The 22126-nt window shown below is 44.6% G+C and overlaps 1 protein-coding gene across 5 annotated transcripts in view; it reads right to left on the reverse strand.

The window, feature by feature from the left end:
* The window catches only part of SEC14L5 (SEC14 like lipid binding 5), a 48656-nt gene that overhangs the window by 25044 nt on the left and 1486 nt on the right, over positions 1-22126 (reverse strand). Inside the window, exons 2-4 of one of the 5 annotated variants that reach the window (XM_037383352.1) lie at positions 21122-21169; positions 19662-19765; positions 17664-17739 (exon numbers count right to left, since the gene is read on the reverse strand). In XM_037383352.1, the coding sequence (XP_037239249.1) occupies positions 17664-17726 (63 nt within the window). In that variant the 5' untranslated portion in view covers positions 17727-17739; positions 19662-19765; positions 21122-21169. Of the gene's footprint in view, positions 1-17663; positions 17740-18900; positions 19628-19661; positions 19766-20392; positions 21089-21121; positions 21170-22126 lie in introns of those variants that run through there. The other 4 variants (XM_037383353.1, XM_037383351.1, XM_037383356.1 and 1 more) reach the window with 4 other exon arrangements.

The raw sequence follows: 22126 nt of genomic DNA on the forward strand, positions 1-22126 counted from the left end.
GCTGCGGGAAGCTGGGACCAGTCGCCCTTCCCGTCGCCGCCCTCGTTGAATCCCTCAGCCCCCCCCCCGTCGGGGAATGATGACGTAAGCGAAGAGATAGACCGTAAAAACCCCGTAGAGAGTAGGGAATGTACGAATCCTTCTGCAGAATGCCTTCAGGTTGCCCAAAATAGGCAAAAGGTCTGGAAGCAGATAGCAGACAGTGCTATGCTTGAGGGTGAACGCGATTTTGCCGCGGGAATCGTGCATGAGGCTTTCCCGGTCACGTATTCACAGCCAGATGCGCAGGGGAATATCACGGTTTCTCTCACTAACTTAGATTGGAAATTATTAACTCAGCTACGGGCTACGGTGAGTGAGTCAGGTTTAAAAGGGGAACCCACCAGGCAAATGTTAGATTATCTTTGGGGAACTAATATCTTACTCCCGAGTGACATACGCAGTATAATGAAGTTAATCTTGAGCCAACATCAGCAGCTTCTGTTTAACGCTCATTGGCAGGCTGCTTGTCAGGAATCGGTAGCAGTGGTTAGACAGCCAGGGGACCCACTGCATGGGGTTACTTTACAGGAGCTGATGGGTTTAGGACCCTATTTTAGAACCGAAGCGCAGGCACTGATGGGACCGGATAAGGCAAAGGAAGCGATGAGGCTAGCTAGACTAGCGCTTGACCGTATAAAGGAGCCCGGGGGAATCCCTTCCTATATGGGAATCAAACAGGGAAGAGAGGAGCCATTTGGGTTATTTATTGATCGGGTAGCAAACGCCATACAGGCGGCTGGGGTGCAAGACTATCTCAAAGGCTCCATTTTAAAGCAGTGTGCCATACAGAATTGTAACCCAGCCACACGTAACATCCTAGCTACGCTACCAGGGACATGGACCATAGAAGAAGCTTTGGAAAGAATGGCACAAGTGCCAGTCGGGCCCCAGGCTATGTTAGTCGAGGCAATAAAAGAACTAGGGAGTGCTTTAAAGGAGCAGGCACAGTCTACCCAGAGTCAGGTCTTAGCAGCCCTTGCTCCTTTGCAAGCCTTTGCTGGGCGATCAAATGACCGCGGCCCATCTCGTCTACGGTGCTTCCGTTGCGGTGCCACCGGACACGTGAGACGGGACTGCAATGCCAACTCCGTATGGTGCCGAAACTGCCGCTCGGACACTCACAATGAAGCTGCTTGTCGTCGATCGGGAAACGGGCAACCCAGCGGGAAGAGCCGCCCCGCGCTGACACAAAAAGCGGCTGCCTGCCCAGCAGCACAAAATCCTTTCCTCTCCGACCTGCAACCAGCGGAAGCCTCGGCTTGGACCTGGCAACAACAGTAGATTGTACCCTCTTGGACTCAAAGCCTACAAAACTTGCTACTGGCATACAAGGCCCAGTTTGTATACGCGGACAAGCTGTTGGAGCATTACTCATCGGGCGTTCATCAGCCACCATGTTGGGACTCAATGTTTTGGTGGGACTGATTGATAAGGACTTTCACGGAGAAATTCATATTATGGCTCAGACGCTGTTTCCCCCACTCTTTATACCTAAAGGGACCAAGATAGCCCAGCTGATTCCACTACCGCATCTTGCAGGCACCCTCCAACCACTGCAAGAACAACCTCGAGGACAAGGTAACTTTGGGTCTACAGGGCAAATGGCTTTATTGACTATTGGCTTGCAACAACGACCACGGCGATCGGTCACAGTGCAGTATGGAGACCAGACTCTCTCGATTACTGCGCTGTTGGATACTGGCGCTGATGTCTCTATAATCAGTGCACACAAATGGCCGGCGCATTGGCCAACCTGTACGACCAATGCTACAGTTGCAGGAGTGGGGGGATTGACCCTCGCTCGCAAATCCCCCCTTCTGCGATGGACTATAGCTGACAAAGTTATAAACTGTTGTGTCTCAATTATTCCGTTGCCTGAGGGGGTGCATGCTTTGATTGGCCGCGATATCTTGGCCCAAATGGGGATGGTCCTCACTTCAGACCTCCCTTTCTAGGGGCGGCCATTGCTTGGACTTTCCCGATCCCACTCCGATGGAAGACAGAGGAACCAGTGTGGATAGAGCAGTGGCCGTTAAAAAGGGAAAGTCTAGAACAGGCGCATGAACTGGTTAAAGAGCAGTATCAACAAGGTCATTTGCGTCTGTCAACGAGCCCCTGGAATACCCCCATCTTTGTTATCAAGAAAAAGTCTGGAAAATATCGATTGCTTCATGATCTGCGAGCGGTAAACAAACAGATGCATGATATGGGGGCCTTACAACCCGGATTACCCAACCCAGCTATGATACCGGAAGGGTGGCATTTACTCATTGTAGATTTGAAAGACTGCTTTTTCACAATTGCTTTACATGAAGATGATCAGCGCAGATTTGCCTTTACCTTACCCGCGATCAACCGGGAGGGACCGGACCAACGTTTTGAATGGACGGTCCTCCCGCAAGGAATGAGAAATTCGCCCACCTTGTGTCAACTCTATGTTGCTGCCACACTACAACCTTTGCGACAACGCTGGGCTAAGACTTTAATCTACCATTATATGGATGACATCTTGTTAGCCCAGCCAACACCCTTCTCTTTGCGACAAAAACAGGTTTTAATTGAACAACTCAAGCTTAGGGGATTGGTAGTAGCACCCGAAAAGGTGCAAGAATCAAGCCCCTGGAAGTATCTGGGGTGGCGCATCACTGATACAACAATTCAGCCTCAAAAGTTGTCACTCCACTTGGATATCCAAACCCTTCACGACGCCCAACGACTGCTCGGTGATCTGCAATGGCTCCGGCCTGTAGTGGGCATCCCCAATGAACTGTTAAATCAACTACGCCCCCTGTTGAGAGGGACAGATCCTTCAACCCCAGTACAGCTTACTGAACAGCAAGAACAAACGTTACAACAAATAGCTTCAATGGTGACTGCGCGCTCCACGCATCGGCGTGTTGTAGGGTTACCCATCGATTTGACTATCTTGTGTGGCACTCAGTACCTCATGGGTGCTCTAACACAGCAAAAAATAAAAACGGGGGAGAAAGGGGAGTACTCCACCATCGTATTGGAATGGATAGCTCCCCCACTGCAACCACGACGCACAATACAAGACAAGATCTCGACGCTGACGGAGCTGATCAAGAAAGGTCGCTGTCGTATTTTACAGGTGGATGGCACTCCTCCTGGCACGATATGGGTGCCGATAAGACAGATCGACTTGGAGTGGTACTTGCAGAACTCCGAGGAACTGCAGGCTGCATTACTCCACGATGGAGCAGCAATAATAGTGAAACCACTCCCATCGCCCATCCTGTCGTGGATGGAGAACATGGGCTGGATTGTTAAGCCGAAGCGATCCAGCCAGCCTATCCCACACGCTCTCACGGCCTTTACTGATGCGGGTCGACGCTCTAGGACCGCTGCCATAACATGGAAAGATGAGCAAGGGTGGCAACACCAAATTCTACAAGCGCAGCCAAAGGATTCTCTACAGACGCTAGAACTCTATGCAGTGGTCTGGACATTTATTAGATGGAGAGATGTCCCACTGAATGTAGTCACAGATTCTCTCTATGTTGCTGGCATAGTCAGCCGGATTGAAGATGCAAGCGTGCGTGAATTAAAGAATCAACGCTTGACAGAACTACTTGTGAGCTTGCAGCTTGCAATCGCACAGAGATCGGAATCGTATGCGGTGATCCATATCCGAAGCCACCAGTGGGAAGAAGGCCTCGGAGAGGGCAATGCTCGAGCTGATCGTCTCGTCGCAATCACTACTGAACCCCCATTAGCACCACATTGTCGAGCCCGAGAAGCCCATTCGATCTTCCATCAAAATGCGAAGGGATTGGCACGAGCCTACAAACTGTCTATGGAGGAGGCTCGGGCCATTGTGAAGGCTTGCCCTATATGTAGTCACCATAACTCAGGCTTAGGGCTCGGTTGCGGGGTCAACCCGCGAGGACTACAGTCTAATGATGTTTGGCAGATGGATGTTACTCATGTTCCTGCATTCGGTCGATTGAAATATGTGCATGTTACTATAGACACCTATAGCCATATGTTATGGGCCACACCACAGCCCGGGGAAAAGGTCCGGGACGTGCGCCGGCATTTAACTAGTTGCTTTGCTGTTTTAGGGGTACCTATTACTATTAAAACTGATAACGGTCCTGCATATGGTAGCGGACTACTCAAACGCTTTATGCAAATGTGGAATATTAAACATGTTACTGCAATCCCTCATTCTCCAACTGGACAAGCAATTGTAGAGCGGGCTAACGGGACGCTAAAACGCTATATAGAAAAGTTCAAAGAGATTCAGGATGTAAGAGAAAGGGTGGTGAAAGCCCTTTTTGTGCTTAATCATTTGTGTGTGTTTGGGGACAGTAATGAGCCGCCTATAATAAGGCACCACGCTGGCTCAGAACCCCCCAGGCCACCACACATGAAAGTACTGTATAAGGATGCAAAAACAGGACAATGGGTAGGTCCTGTGGAGGTGATTTATGTGGGGCGTGGTTATGTCTGTATTTCTACCAATTCAGGCACTATTTGGGTTCCCAGCCGTTGGGTGAAACCTGCTATAGAGCACGCTGGAGGAGCTCGATGCGAGAACGCTGCTTTGCCAGCACTTTGCGATGGGCCCTGTTCTGGAATCTATTCGACATCTGTTCCAATCCCACACACAGAGGACCATGCATAAAAAACTCGAACTTTTGACAGCAAAAATACAATCTCATAGCAAACGGGATTATTATTATTATTCTTTTTTTTTGATCATTATGGTAATAGTTTTAGTAGTGCTTAGATATGTAGTTTTCTTGTGTTAAAACGCTGTTATTGAAGATGGTCAACCAAGCCTATGTCGCCCAAAATAAAAACGGGGGAATTGTGGATAACTGGCTAGCTGAAAAAGTTCACATAGACATAGTCCAGCTGGCTGGACAAAAATGCACATCGCTCTCAGCTTATCTGAAGTAAAGCAAAATACACTGTCTTTGGCTGTCCTTGTTACACAATAACAGGAAGATTTTGGTGGGAAAAGAATGTTGCAGGTGGGAACAGAAAACTACAGAAGAGAAACTAGGGGTGGGCTTGGTATTTAGGCAACTAACCAATAATGAGCTTAACTTTTGTAATATGTATGAGCTAATTATAACAAGGCATAAAAGGTGACTGTAAGGGACAATAAACGAAGTCTGCTGATCACTCATATTGAGCGACTGTGTCTTCCCTCCGTCGCGACACTGACCCATCAGGAGAATAGGGCAGCCCATCTTTTGCACCCAGCATCCTCTTATCAAAATCAGTATCTATACACAACAGCATATTTCTGCTCCAACAGAGAAACTGAGGGAAGTTATAAAGACAGAGAAATATTACAATTTTTTTTCAACCCATAGCCAGAACTAGCTGTTATGTTCTCCTCTGTGATTCTGCAGCAGAGTGCAAGGTGAACATCAGATTATCCCAGTCAAATGAAAGGCACAGAGTACTTAATGTTAGCTTGTTTAATACTTCAGCTCCTAATCTGCCTGCATTTGCTCTTTTATCTCCTTACTGCATTAACTCTGCACTGACTAGTGTATAGGAACTATGAATTGTCTCTCCCTTCTCTGTCACTCCTTCCCCAGAAGGAATAACAGCAGTACTGTGCCACTACTTTCTCTTAAGTGCATACCCACAATATTTCTGTAAGTCATCAAGGTGGTTGTTTTAAGTCTTGAACAGGGTCAAATATAAATTTTATATATATATAAAAAGAATGGCTCCATGAAGCCACTCTCCCTTCTCCTAAACACCACCGGGATTAATATTGACAGGCAGAAGCAGCTCACACTGCCCACCTCCTGCAAATCCTCCAGCCCAAGCAAGCCAGCACATCACACCGAATTGCAGCTTGGGCTCCTCTTCCAGCATAATCAGTCTCTAGTATCGACTTCACACCAGATGGAACTGAAGAAAATCCCCAAGCAGTTACACTGTGGCAGAAGCTGCCTAGGCATGCCAGAGACTGCACACATACACTTCACCAAGGAAACTTCCTCAACAACCCAGTTCACAATAATTTCTTAAAGGTTCAGATCAGTGTGCTTTCTTCATACCCAAAACAACTATTTCAGAAGAGATGGTGGCTCAAGCCCTGCAGTGTCCTTCCTAAACCAAGCTGGTTTTCCCTAGAATGCTGCCAAAATAATTGTTGCAAAAAACAGTGCAAAGTGGTTGGTTTGATTTTTTTTTTTTTTGTAGTGGACTGTATACAATGTAACCAACATACAAATGTCATTTAAATCTTTGCAGTCATCTCCCTCAGATTGACATTACACTTCAAATTTCACAAGAGGGCTGAGTGAAGACAGAGGGATTTGGGATCTTGTTTGAACTCTCCAAGAGATTTTGCTTGGAAATATAACTGATTATTTCAAGGTGCATCTGAACTGTAAAAAAAGAATAAATCATTTAGATATAGCTGACAGCCTGTTGAATTAAAAAAATCAGAAAATAGAAAATAAATGAAAAAAATTAAAAGTGAAACATATTTTCTAGCTAAAAAAAAAAAAGTTAAAACATGCAGGAAAGTCATAACATACTCAGGGTTTCAGTACTGTCAGATCTTCCTTTCACACTGAAGAGATGATGAGGGAAATTTGTGCAAGGTTGCAGCATGTGTTTGTGTGAATGTGCCCCTGGCACAACCTGCCCCGCTATCCCAAAGTGCCTCAGCAAATGCGTTGTGCGAATACGTATGGCCAAGCGGCCACAGGGTCTGCCACCACACGGGGGGCCTCCAGCCTGACCACAGAACCCCAGATTAGCCGTAGCACAGACAAGGCTATTTCAAGCTGTTTACATGGTGACCTCTGCATCCCAGCGCAAGACCCCTTAGTGCCACAGAAGCTGCCAAATAATTAATCACACCTAGCAATGATTAATCAACAGCAATATGGCTGACTACGAAATCAGTAAAGAATGCTTTGACCAAAGTTTTGCCCTGCAGTCTCCTGGGAGATGCGACTGAGTGGTTTTACCTATGCTGGCCAAACAGATCATAGGACCAACCCTGTGACAGATGAAAATTGGCCTGAGAGAAGACAGTCTGAGAACAACAAAAGGAAGACACACTTCTGTTGGTCAAATACACAGTAACCAGTACAAAAAAAATGCATCTGTGAGAAGTTCTTGTTTGGCATCTGGCTGACTGACTTATACAAGCATCAAAAACAAAAAAATGACATTCCAAAGCCTCATAACCACAGAGGAAAGGGGAAACTGCCCTCCTCTACAATCCCCATACTTCACCTGCTTAACCCCTTTTCCCTCCAGAGCACAAAGGTCCTCTCTGAGTCCTTCACCTTCCTAGAACCAAGGTGTTACACATATCAACAGCGCAAGTGTGTCCTTGCTCCCCACTCTACTTTAATCTCCTGTAGACTGACAATAGCCGTATCACTGCTGTTGCCTATCCTATCCAGAGAACATGGCCAGAGGGCAGGATCTTTTATAACAGCTACTCCTGTTTCTCCTCTGCAGGTTTCATCATCCTTTTCTATCGAGTGACCTTGAAATCAATTACACAACAGAGGCCTCAGGAATCCAAAACAACAGGGATATCCAAGTGTCTTGTGCAGGACTTACTGCACAAAACAAAACACCTCAAAACCCAAACTCTCCTGCACACATCAAGGCTCCTGGCAGTTTCTTCCAGCCCAGTGTCTGCTGGGTCCCAAGTGGTTCCTACATGCTCCATCAAGAGGCAGCTTTTGTTAGATGATCTAGTTTCATACCTTAATATTCTAGAGGGAATGTTATCCTCTCAGTCTTGGGGCTGCATACTGACTCCAGGGCAGCAGTTCTGGCTTTGTCCCCACACCAGTCACCCAGGAGAGGTGATTCTTCAAGCCTCTCACTGATACACAGCAAACTATTTTGGATTCTCCCTATCAGCATACAGAGATCTTAGAGCAAAGTAAATATATAGAGCTTGCATGCTAAAAGCTGCTGTCCATGAAATCATGCAGAAACATACAGAGCTATTTTGGAACAGTGGTTGGCAGGAAAACATTCATCTTCTACTTGATAAGTGATGCTCTGAAGTGGCTGCACAGCCATCACGTCTTCAGGGTTTAGTTTGTTGTTGGTTTTGGTTTGGGGTTTTGTTTGTTTGATACTGGTAGAGCTTCCTTAGTGATGGCATCATGGAGAACTGCTGTTTCAGATTCAAGCAAGAGCACAGGAATGGAAAAACTATGGACTGATGCCAAGGTGAACTTGAGAAGGATCTTTAAGAATGTAAAAGCTCAGCTATTAGGGAAAATTACATTGAGTAGAACACATGAAGAAACTAAACTTTTAGGCACTTGATGTAGACAGGAACTGTTATAAGCAATTATATGAATATGTTACAAGGATAAGACTTCATCATTGTGCTAAGAGCTAAACCACTTCAAACTTTCATGACCAAACACAGAGTTTAAGTCTGTATTGAGATTCCTCAAGGTCATGTTACAGTCATGTGCAGTTTGCCAGGATAAAGGAAGAAAAATGTAGATCTGTGTTCAGATGAAACGAAAATGAGAAGATATGATATCAGGTTTTGAGCTAAAGATGTCCAGATCACGATCTCTTTCAAAAGAGACAATGAGAAGCAAGGTAAGACCACTCATCACTTAAGTACCAAGTGGGTGCATTTGGACTAGCTTTTGAGCAGCTCTGATTATACATAAATATCTCTCTCCAGATTCAGGTGTTTTCACATTATGGCCTTCTAGGGAAAAAGTCATCATTTAATCTTGCAGTCCCTACTACTACTAAATCTCCATGCTGAAGGGAACCACAGAGTCTGCATACATATTCACCAGACACAATAATCCAGAACAGATACCAGGCTTCTAGCTGATCACAGTGCTGCAAAATAAAGTACGCATGGAACAACTGGCAGAGGGGAAGGATCAAATGGCTATTTGGGGTACAGAAATGCACTTAAGTCAGGTAAAAGGGAAATTCATTTTAAAGAGGTGCAGAGCATCTGCAGAGTAGCAGAAAGTCTCTGGGGCCTGAGGGGGGGGAAAAACCAAATCACAACACTTTTGCTAGAAAGAAGAAAAAGATTTGCCAGTGAGAAGTCCACTGGACCACAGAACCCAGGCTACAAACATTGACCCAGTGTTCTCTCTCCCTGGACTACAGCCAATAATTTGCCTCAATTCTTCAGATTTTGGTGAAAGAAACAATTCAGGGAGCAGCAGCTGTCTGTTAGAATACAGGCACAACTGAGTGACACAGCAAACCTACTAAAACCAGGACATGCACTGCAGCTGCACAAAGCTAACTCACGACGTGCCTGACCTCCTGTCTGAGAAGAAACAATATCTATTCAAGCTATTCTGCTATTGCATTCTCTGCTTAGAGAGGAGAAACTTGGTGGTAGAGCAATTCAAGTCAGAAACAGCACAGTGCGCTGTTTACAAACAGCTATGGAAGTGGCGCCTTATCCAGGAGCCATTGCTGACTGGTTGGACACATCTGCCACAGCCCATTGTGGAAAGAGACAGGTACACTGAAATGGGAAGGCAAGGAAGCAGCCATCCCGGGTGACTAACACCTTAAAGAGCAAAACACCACAGCAATCAAGCGGCACATCACACACTGCTCAGTGAACCACTCCAAAATCAAAAGGGCTGGCTTACAAAGTAATGCCTAGCTGGAAGGACAGTGTGTTGTAGCCAGAAGCTGCTGTGAGAATTTATACAAATTGGCTGTGACTTCGGGTCAAATTTGGGCAGGTCACTGTGCTTAGCCGTTAAAAAAAACCATCCATGCTGGCTGAGACGTAACAATTGATGATGGTTGTAAATTTTCTCACCTCTTCTGGTCCCTGCTCAAGAGCTTATTACTTGTCTTCTGCACCTACATGTTAAGTAGAAGAGAGAAGGGTCTTCTAGCCATTACTGGAATACAAGATAATGGCGATACCTCCAGCTGTGTGCAGTGCCATTGAACTATAGCTTGCTTCAGAGCTCATCCGTTCCAGCACTAGACTGCACCGATCAGATTAAGCTTAAGACACAACTCACCCTTCAGGGAAGTAAGCCTCCATGTTGCAGCTGGAGAAGGTGACTAAAGAAAACTGGGGCTATCCTGTACAGAATCTGAATTACTGCAAATCTTCTCTCCAATCCACACATGGTACCAGCACCATCCACTCCTAAACCATTCTTGCCCAGCAAATGGAATCTTAGCAGTGGCAATGCAAAGCTATCAGAGGCTTGTGTGATCCCCACACGACACACTAAGCAGGGCAGATCGGCAGATGTTGCCAGCAGTTCTCCAAAACTCTGAATGAATGAGCAGTTCTTCCATCCACTTCCAGCAGATGTGGTACACAGCACTTACCACACATTTTCTACTGGCTTGAGCGGAAATACCCCAAACCATAATCTCAAGATAAATGTCAGCTCTTTGCTCAGCCTGACTATTGCTCACTCTCAACCTGCTTAATACCAGGAGGTGGTGGTGGCAGGGCGCAGGTACTGAACACATGAATACAGCTGTGAAGAATTATCCCAGCTGACACAGAGATCATTACTTTCAGACTTTTCTTGCCACATGCTTCTCAGCAGTAAGATGATGGGATATTTATAGTGTATCTTGACAGCATGATTTCAAACCATCAAGTCACATTGAAGCATCATGTCTTGAGTCAACACTAGATCCTCTCTGTAAGTGCATAAAATGTTAACCCAGTAGCTTCTGCCAGTCACGACAAACTTACCTTCAAATCATGGCAAAAAGAAGAGACAAGGGAAACTGCCTTAAAATAACTGGCACAGACCATGGCTGCAGACAGACCATCCACATCCAAAGATGATTTCCCTGCACTCAAGAGGCAAGTTCTATAGACCTAACAATCCTGCCAGAGAGAGGAGGTTCTGTTTTGTAGGGGAGTATCCATTTCTTAACTATTGCTCAGATTACTATTGGGGCATTTCACATCATATGCAACATGGATTGAACACCTATTTGAAAAAAAAAAAACAAAACTATTTTAAAATGTTTTCTCCCCTTGCACGCTGATTCTCTCTCAGTCTCTAGGGTACTGTCAACCAGAAATACCATTTCAGACAGTATCTGAAAACCGTGTCATTATCTACGTTGCAGCAACTCCAAAGCAGCTTTTGAGCACCGGGCATACGGGCTAAACGCTGCAGAGCTCTACTCTGTGCCATCTGCGGCTATCCAAGGACACAGTGGGTGGCAGGCCACTGCAGGAACCTCTCCTTTGGCACTCCTGCAGCTGCTGCACTTAGAGCTCCACTCCAGTCTCTGTGCTGCTCTGCACAGCCCTCTGCTCAGCTGCACCATCACTGCTGCTTCAGAGGGATTCCAGCTGCCAGAACCCGCTCCGCTCTCCTTACAGCAAGTGCTCTTCTAGTTCCAGAGTTTGCACTTGAAAACAGAGGCTATGAACCAGCGTCAAATATTTTAGTTAAGATTGTACTTTCCTTTAAAACCAGCCTGTGACAATACTAGAATAATGACAACAACTTGGAGCTCCAGATGGGGATATTCCAATCTTTAATTGCAATTAGGTATACAGGAACCCCCAAAATGTATTGTGGTACATCTTATGTAGCAAGACAGCCGCAGCCTTTACAAGACCTGTATAGGCTGTGAACACACATATTAAACTTGTCTAGCAAGGACCACGTTAGTTCTGCGGGTTTGTTTGGAGTGACATCAGTCTGCTTGTACATTATACTGCTTTCACACACCATGTTATCTGTTACCAATATGTACTGCAAGCCATCTGGGGCACATCGTGGTGCCTACCTAGCAAAAGAGGGCTCACAGGTTCTGTTGCAAAAGCATCACTGCATCAGTCAGTGAAATATTGAATCTTTTAAGACACCACAGCATAAGATAGGAGAGCATGCACAATATATCAGTATCTGAGCAGTCTCTGTATACAATCAATGTGCTAAATGCAACAGGAAAAAGTCATCAAATACAGCTACTGAAAGATCTAACATCTTTAACACAATGTGTGTTGATGCTGAAAAGGCACAAATAAAAATAATTTTGAAAAGGAGTATGGAAAGCAATTCTAGCTGTCAGGACCTGAAGTCCAGTATTCAGAGTATCTTCTCCTGCAGCTAAACCTGACAGCTAAAATAGCAAGGAGCTGCTTTCAATTAGACTGCATATACAAGCCTCCCAACACACCAAAAAAAGTTGGAACAATTGCAAAATAAGTGATGCATTTTGATTTTAGTCTTTCTGAATGTTTGACTCCTGCACATAACTGTAGGCCAGATCCTCAACTGCTGTAAACGAGCAAAACTTCAGTGGCTGCAAAGCAGCTTTGCCCGCACGCAAATAGCTGGTGTAGTCAAGGCTGATCTGCTGGTGGATTATTCAGGGGCAAGAGTGAGGACCCCTGCCAAATCAAATGACTATCATCAAGACTGCTTCAGCAGGGTCAGGCATGTGAGAAAGACATCTCACACTGGGACCATGGATGTTTGCTTTTGGTGGGCTACGACCCTGTGTTACAGGATGAGAGAGTAAAATCACTGGAGAAAGAATACCATCTGCTGCTTACTTCATGTGAAGTAACTTCTGACTCTAAATAAACCTGCAACATTTGTAGCCCAAACTAAGTTTTCTAGTCAGCTTGCTAGTGCCCCCGACACTCAAATCGTACTGAGAAGAAACAGAAGTATATACCATTAATTTCCTAGTTTATCTTACCTGAAAAATAAGGAACTCCAGATCAGCTAAAAACAAAGAACACTGAGTTGCCACTAAAACTAGGAAAGAGTCACAGAGCTGCTCGCAAGTACAGGTGGCAGGCCAGGAGCTCAGATGAGCAACCTTTCGCTTGCATACACAGGCAGGGGAGTCATGAGCTGCTACCTAAGAGATCTATTGGGGAGTCCAAGTGATGCTCAAGAAATGCCCATATACCACATGTGCACCCACAGAACAACTGCACCCCATCCCAAACTAATACTGCATTAGCAAAAGCACCCTAGACTGAAGAATACCACTCAGTGCAGTGAGAAACACACAGCACTACTGTCCGTGTGTGCATTTTCAAGAGATGGGGTTCTCAGCTGCTCATATGTGTCAACACATGCCGTGGGCAGCACCAAGAAATGAGGTCAAGCAGAAAGAAGCACCGAGTCACGTCATGCACATGTGGGGCTCAAGAGTAGTTTTGTCTTAATCATAGAGTACAGCTGGTATACGCAATCAGAGCTGATGCTACTGCAAACTTCCAAATGCCTGATTTTTGTGCTGCTTTTTCAAAACCATGACATATTTTTTAGATAACGGTAGTAAACCTCTCAAAGGCTGCCAACACAAAGCTGATATACTGTATGCAGTAAGCTTAAGCATCGTTACACCCATATATTTTCACATGTACATATACCTTTTTAGCTTTTAACTAAACCCAGCCTTTAACCTACTAGTGTTATGTTTTGCAGAGCTTTCATTTCATATAAAAGAATCTCAGATAGCAAAGTAATAAAGGTTTGATTTGGGTCAAGTTATAACTACCTGCAAGCAGAACATTCCCCTTTTGCGGATCTGCATTGTTTACCATTCCCTTGGCATCAGGCTGTGCAGAGAAACCCCTCGCTTGCAGCAGAAACCGTAAATTGCTATTAGCAGCAGTAAGAGCCGAACATTAAGTGCATTGTAAATGTGGCAAGAGGACCAAACAACTGACAGAAGTGCTGTCATGAAGTTTCTCATTTACACCATGTGTAGTTTGAGTTGCTGCAACAGTGAAGTACAGAGGACCACGTAAGAGTCCTTAGGTGGGTTATTGCAGATCTGTAGCTTTAGGAACCATCCTAATCAAACTTAGTTTGTACTATAAAATATGTGAAAATGACAGATGTCAATTGCAAGTGTGAAGGGCTGAATGCACTACAACTAACAGGAACAAAACTCCCTACTACTTTCAAAGCTAAAACTCATCTAACTTAGTCATTCATTGGCCACAAACAATATTAAATATGCAATCTCTCCATTTCCTATACAAATATACATCTTGGACTTGTTCACACAAACCAAATGCTCATCTCTATATGTCGGAGAAGGTTCACAGCAATTTACATTGAAGTTACCACTCATGAGCTATGTGGTAGAATTACCCCTCCTTCTGGATTTTTCCCTCATTATAACATTTCAGTAAAATCAATCTTTTAGCTTTAAAACTACTACACAAAGAAAGCAAAAAGTATGTTTATACTTGAGGATTTTCCTGGCCATAAAATAAAAATCAGGAGACACATGCAATCTCAAACCTGCTGATTTAGTTGAAGAAAAGACAAGATCAGGCCCAGAAAGGCATGGACAGCCCCTTGGAGGGAACAGCTCCATTTAAAAGGAGATACATGAGATAAAATGGAAGGGAAAAACATGACAAGATTACAAAGAATAACATTTTTGATCCTTGAACACAAGTGCAGATTAGGAACAAAGGAGGTGAAAATGTCTATGAATTTGGACAGCTGCAGAAAGGCCATCCTTTTTTTAAATCTTTTTAGAAGGGAAGACTCTTCTAACAAGAAAAAGAAAATTCAGAACTCCTGAATGACCAGAAGAGACTTGATAATTCCTTTTTACTTCCTCAGATGCACAAGATAGGCAAAGAGAGCAAGAAGGGGAATGTGGTCCTCCTTCCAAGGACCTGGAAGATACGTGAAATCTATTGCCTGCAAATGCCTGAACACAAGCTGCAGAAGTATTAGTAAGCAGCAGTCTAGATCTATAGACAATTATCCAGAGACACACAATAACAAAGGTATTAACAGTAAAAGCACTGGCTCATCTGTCAAGCACAGCCCCATGCTGTCTAGACGATGAGCTGCACACACATGCACTCTGCACAAGTCCAAGGAAGATAAATTGTGTTCCTGATGGCAGGGCTCCACACAAGGTATGGGAAACACTGTGTGTTTGAACAAGGCCAGGAAGCAATTAATCATTTGCCTCATTTGGCTATGACAACCCTGTCTCTCAGACCCACATATGTGAATGAAGCACATGCACTGTTTTCTATAGTGGGGTTTCTATAGAACAGCTGAGGTTCTTGGGGGGAACCCCCCCCCCCCCACACACTTTTCCTAACAAACTCTACTAATCTATCTCACGACATAGCCTGGAAGTATGACAGACTGCAGGAAGTATGACTCTCCCCATTATACAGACAAGGAATCAAGCACAAGGGTATCAGGCTGAAGGGCGCATCGAGACCCATAACCTAAGGAGGTGTCTTGAGGTCACCCATATGACCTCTGCTTTCCTACCATTAACCACAGTATAAGACCTCAGCACTTCAAAGGTTCACACAAAGCATTTGAGGGGAGGAGGTGAAAGCAGCTTAGTATCAGGTTCCCAGTGCCGAGGAAACTGCTGTCAGATTTATGCTGAAGCAGATTAACAGCAATGCCACGTGCTGAGGAGCAAAACAGCTTCACTGTACGCCCACTCTCCCTGCAAAACTTCCAGCGACTGACAGCTAGCACCTGACAGCTCTGTGAAATCTGCACTGCCTCCACACAAATGGAAGACTCCATCTGAACACATGAAATGCGATAACAAATCCTACATCCAGCTCGGCCAGCATGGACTGCCACTAGATTGAGACACTACTTTATAACGCCAGTCTTCATAATAAAGCAGATCCTGCTGTGAACACATGATTTTCACAGGATGTTAGAGTGAGACTAAGGGGTCTATATTCAGCTCCCTACTCCACTCCACAGTCCTTTGGATGACCCTGGACAAGTAGCTTGATCTTAACTTGATCTTCATAAGAAAGAGGACCAATAATTTTGCTAAGGTAATGGGAAGTTGAGTTTGCTGAACAACTAGAGGATGACATTTACAATTCCAGCCCTGAAATCCCAGGGAATTTCAAGTCTGGATATGCTGAAAAACTGAAAGCAAATAAAACTAAACCACTTGAAAAATAAATACCATCAAACCCTGGCCTTTAGGCATTCTGCTAACAAGCTTACAAAGGATTTGTCTAGAGGCAGCCCTCCTATATTAGCAGCCAATTTATTGACAGGCATCTGGTCTTAGGTTTATCTGGCTAATAATATAGACTACAGGAATGTGGAGAGGTATGCATTGAGCAAATACTACCAGTACCTTCATAGCAAGTACTGGTGTTTTATTCTAACACAGGATACACTGAGCCAAGAACACAGCCAGAAAAGTTTCACTACCACAAACATCAGTCCCAGACTACTGCTTGGTACACTTCTACAGCATGCTGCTGGCTTAGCTGTTAAAAGACATGGCAAATCTGGATAAGACGGGGGGGGTTGGGGTGGGTGGTGGTGGTGGTGGTGGTGGTGGTGGTGAAGGGAGGGGGGATCAGGGACCGAGACCAGCTGTCAAACAAAAAAAAGTGTTAATTTTGATGATCAGGGTGCAAAGCGAATGGCAACCACTCTCAGCTGAGGAACTGCTGCTATCTTTGGGGTCCGTTATTCACACTTAGGACCCAACGATGATACTCTCCCCCTGTTTTAATTATTGAAATAGAAGCCTGGAGGCAGTTTTGGATAAAACAGATCTTATGGCACTTAATTCCCAGGAACCTAGAAGAGACAACATTGTCAAGAGTAATGCAACATATTACATCAAGCTGTCCCTTGAGCCATGGGAAGGATGTCAGCTACCTGAACTGACTATAGATTTCCATCTTCATTCTTGATCTCTAATAGACTAAGAAAATTGGTGTCCTTGTTCAGCAGGGAAGGGAGACAAGGGAGAAAGCAGCAGACTAAAAGTGGCCAATACTAGTCTCAGGGATCCCTACAGTAAACTGACATGCCCAACAGATTACAAAACAAAGCTTTGCAAGCAGAGTCTATAAGCAAGCATCTCCGATAAATGCCCAAATGCTCAGTGCTACCACCCTTGAAATGCAAACAGCAAACCTTTCAGAAGGATATTTGACTTACACCTTGAAGAGCAGGGACAAAGTCCAGAATATCACAAATGTCTTTAAACTCTACCCAAGGAAGCTGCCATGGTCACATTAGCTTTCTGCATCACCAGCGAAAGAACTTCAATTACAGCCCCCAAGCCCCTTGTTGAAACCACAAAATTTGGCGAGAGCTCTCAACATTTCAATCACAGAGTAAGCAGGGAAGAACTATACGTAAGAATTTTTCTAGCTTTTAACCTAATCAAAAAGCTTGGTGTGATTCAGAATCAAGTTCTAGATACATACACCCTTCAATACTGATTGGGGTCATATCTAGAGAGATTCTAAACTGAATGGCATTTGGTGGTAAGGCAAAGACAGTGTCTGGCCACAAACTGACCCTGCCTACCCGAACATCACAATCTTTTCCTTCCTTGTGAAAGAATAATGATAGAAAGTTGTGTTTTGTTAGGGTTTTTTCCCCTCTAATGACTAAATTGCCTCTCTTAAAATACTGAAACGTTGATTCTTTTTTTTCGTGGAAAATTGAAGAAAGGACAAAAAGATAATAAAAGCTAAACCTCTCTTCCCGCAATGTACCCATAAGGTTGCCATAAAGACACACAAGCCAAAACCGCAGTCCCCCACCCCCACTGGCGTGAGGTCGCAGCCCTTAGCAGCTGGAGAAGTAAAAGTGCTGAGTATTACTTACTGCCATGACGAGCTCAAAAGGATATTTGTAGACTCGAACTGGGGACTGGTATTTCTGCACCATTTTTACTACACACCTGTAATAGAAAGAAATTGGAAAATTTTAGATCCCTTACGCCAAACACTGCAACATATTCTAGCAATTTTCACAAACAGACCTTACTAGAAGCCTTAACTCTCTTACAGAGAGGAGGAGACGTTAGGTAGAGTATCTTGCTTAGCAAGCCAGTGGCAGAGACAGAACATGAGGCAGGTTCTGGCAGTCCCAGTCCAGTGCTGTGTTCAGTACGCAGTAGCGTCCTTTGCTGCTTCCCAATGCTACTGCAGCAAATTCAACTTCGAGCTCCAACAAAACTCACGATAATTAAAGCACAAAACAGAGATGTAAAGCCAGACTCAATTGTACTCTGGAGAAGGAGTCTGTCTTAAGAGCCTTGCAAAGCTTAAATGGCGATTCTTCCCCTTATCCCCCTTTTCTGCATTACATTTGTAATCATTACGCAAAATCCCCCTTGTTGAAAGCTTCCACAGCTTCCCGTATTTTGGCATTTTAAATGCTTTTGTGCACAAAGTAGCATTCAGTTGTTTTAACCCACTAAAAGAAAGGAAAAAGGAAACAGCATGCTTAAAGAACATGCCTGATGCTAAGCTAGCAATCACATCCCACTGACTGGATGCCCACTGCTTCCAGCTGAACTAACGAAATAATTGCATGCAATGGAAACAATTCAGTCCTCAGCATTTCATTTCTCTTAGCCACCTCTCACTGTTCTCATCAGGATTCCTCCCTCAGACTCTCTTGCTGGGGTTTTAACCCTCAAATATGCATCAATAACCAGCATCTCAAGGAAACGCACAAAGCATTAAAAAAGGTTATTAGGCTGCTTTCTGCAATTCCTTTAGGTTCCTTTACATTGCTCCTATTAATACCGTCTATGAACATCAGAAACACAAAAGACTGGATAGCTGGTTTGAGACACTATGCTGATTCCACCCCACTCAAATTCCACTGCTTAAGCAGACACGGCCCTCGGCAACATGACGCAGTGTAGCACGGAACTCAACAATCAGAGCACTAAGACAGCTTATCCCTGACACTTCAAGCCCAAAAACGGAGGTGAAACATGAATTAGAAGGCGAACGGCGATTCTCTCTCAGAAAGACTGCTGCAAAATGCCATCACACAGTAAAATCTAAGCAAAGAAAAGGGGAAAAGAGACATTAAAAAGTTTGAGTACCTGGGAATGGGGAATGTTTGTAGAAGAAGGGTCTCACAATCAGTTATGCTGCAGAGGACCACGTTATCCAAGGAACAATGTTCAGGACTTGCTGGATCTCTATGAGTCTTACAGGTACTAGAAGCCAGTCCATGCAGAACAAGTTTACGCAGAGCAAATGCATCAGCAGAGCATCCAGCTCAACCTGAAGTGAGTGGAGCAGGGACAAGCAAACACCCAGGAAGCCCAGGCTGCTATCACATATCAGATACCCGACCCAAGAGGCACGGGGCACCTTGTAACGTAACGCTGTAATATGATTATGCAAGCGCAATACCTAGGCTGTGCGGGAACCTTCCAAGTAAGTGCAAATATAGCAAGAGAAGCCTCATCAAATGTATTTAACTGCGATCTTGCTCCCCGTTCTGACCCCACCTGCTAAACCAGGAATTCTTGCACCTCCCTAGAAGGGGGTCAGAGATCTCTACAGGAGGAAGTCTCAAGAAAGACCAGTCAGTCTAGAATCACCTGGACTGGAAACAGTGTCACCAGCAACAGAGCAACGGGGCGGCACAAGCTGTAGTTCAACGGCCTTAACCATGCTGCTTGGACAGATCTTTTACTCCCTGGCAGCTGCAATACCCGATTGCCACAGGTTTATTGCCCTGTACTTCTGTAACTGAGAGAAGTTTGAGAAAAAGAGTCCATGACTATTATATCCATGGGAAGCTGCAGAAGAAAGACAGCTGGTAATTCACATGTGCCCTACAAACCTTTCATACCTTGGGGACAGTGTAATGGCAGACCTTCTATACTCTCTCCTCAAAACAGAGCTGCGAGACAGACATTCTGCTTCTCAAAGCAAGAGGGACTCCAGCTATAACTCCTAAAAAAAAAAAAAAAAATCAGAAAAGGTAGTGAAAGGTAGCTACTCAGTACACAAGATACTGATGGGTGAATAGCACTGATAATGATGTAGGATTTTTCAGGTGTTACCACTGGGCAGCTGGGCCATATTAGCTAAAGACATGCAACCTCACAGGGCTTTTGAACCAAGAAGACAGACATGTTTTTAAAGTTATCTCATGTATTCCACCCAAATTATAACCAAATATGTTCAACCACCTCATAAAGAAAACCAGACAGAAACTACAGAATACGTCTGCTCCTTAAACATCCATCCTTCAACGCCAGCCTCTCCAGTGGCCCAGGCTAGCTGCTCTATTTTGTATTTCCATCTGGTTAAAAGCACATATTAGGAAACACAGCTCAGCTGAAGAGCAGTGACTCACTAAACTACAGCTAGATCACTTAGAAACCCCAATCCACAGCCAAACCTGTAGCCATTCACTGGGTAACACCAGGGAAGAGCACGATTTCAGTTGGCAGAGCCCAGTGCAGTTGTAAAAACTCAGAGAGGCTAGAGCTGTCAATGCAACGAAGTGGCATATCTAGTTAACAACCACCTTAACCGTCCCAATTAGACAGTAAAAGTGTTTCAGTTATTGCATACCTGAACACTGAAAACCACAGCAGCTACATTTCACAAAGCATCCCGTGACATGCTGACAGCAGTGCCAACAGCACGGAGACTCAACAGCCTGCAGCTCCCTGCAGAGTCCAGCTGGCCTGCGTACCCCCTTTTGCTACAACCCATACAGCAATTCACAGATGACCCAAACCCTAGAAGGCAGAGAGTTAATTATAAGCTTGAGATACACCAGCTGGCACTGTACCAGGGGAAAGTGGGCACGGAAGAGGGCATGAAATGGAAGGATATGAACCCCGATGACACACGCATTTCCCTGCTGTAACTTCAGTAGCATTTCAGAGAAATGGTGAATCCTTAACAAGAAGTGGCACACATACCGCATGCAAAGCTACCACGACATATTAGCTGAGCTGGAAGACTGTGAGGGCTCCCATGAGGAATACACATTGCTACACACACAGCAAAGGGAAGAGAGGCAGTGATATTAACTATATGTTTCTATTTTATTTAGAATCGTGCACTACATCCCTGAGGGTTTTTCCATATGCTTAACTTTTATTCTACCATTTGTAGGAGAGGCTTACTTAACAGAATACAGGCAAATAGTTGGAAATCAGAAACTGAGTTTATATATTAAATATACATAAAGCCCTGAGTCAAAGCCTCCAAACCCCTGCTTCTCATCCAGGCTAGTATGAAGTCATTCAGCTCTTTCCACATTAGAACTGCCTGTTGGATGGTCAAACTCACCAGCAAGTGACTTTATTACTTCTCCCACCCGTGGTGGTTTCTTTTTGGCTGAAAGAGAACAACCAAGCAATTTTTTTGTTTTGTTTTTGACAAAGAACTGCTGAAAATAGAAGAATTCCAGACTTCCTCAAATACTATTGCAACATGTGAAAGCTGGCTCTGGCACCCAGCTAAGCTGATATTTCCAGTTAGAAAAAGGTGGATTCTGCAGGGCCATAGGCTTTCCTCCCCCCTTCTACAGTAAGGTGGAGAGAAAGTTGTGTGACGTTTCCTCTGCCTGAAATGCCTTTCACTTAAGTAGACAATGACATAGTAGCCAATACTTTACACAATAATAAGATGGTACCAAGCTGTAGGATGTTTATTAGAGCTCTTTCACATAAGAACTTGAGAACAAGTCTCTCATAGCTCGATAGGAGGAAGCCTCAAAGGGGCTCAAAGTGCCAGCATAAGCCTTTTGTATCTTTTAGAAGCAGACATCTTCTTAGGTGGGCCTTCATCTTACACCCACCCCCCCCACGAACCACCTGTGGTGCAGGGGTGAAGCAGCACAGAGGGCTGCAAGCCAGTGGACTGTTGTGGAGCCTGGCCACCACTCTGTACACCTTGCAGAGATGCCCGGAGTCCTGTTGCAGATTATAATCAAAGACAAGCAACACAAACATTCACACAGCAACATTCACACGTTCTTTACAACACAATAAGGAACAGCCTTTTTAGCTAAGATGGGAAGAAGAAAAAGGAACAGCATACAGCATTCTGCTCTCAAAGGCTTGTAAAGCTAGCAGTTTTTTCGATGTATGTATCAAAATAAGCTCCACGGCTAATACTTCCACCCCTTCATCTCGTAAATTAATTTTCTCACCAAAGAGCCACCACTGACCTTTTATGCACAGCCACATGCTAAATCCCTGGTCCTTGCCAACCTGCAGCAGTAGATAAGCTCTCCTGAAGGAAAGCCCCTCATTCCTCACCTTGCTACTCCATAGGAAGTCACACTATGCC

The sequence above is a fragment of the Falco rusticolus genome, chromosome 4 (genome assembly GCF_015220075.1).
Source record: "Falco rusticolus isolate bFalRus1 chromosome 4, bFalRus1.pri, whole genome shotgun sequence".
In the NCBI taxonomy this organism is placed as follows: Eukaryota; Metazoa; Chordata; class Aves; order Falconiformes; family Falconidae; genus Falco; species Falco rusticolus.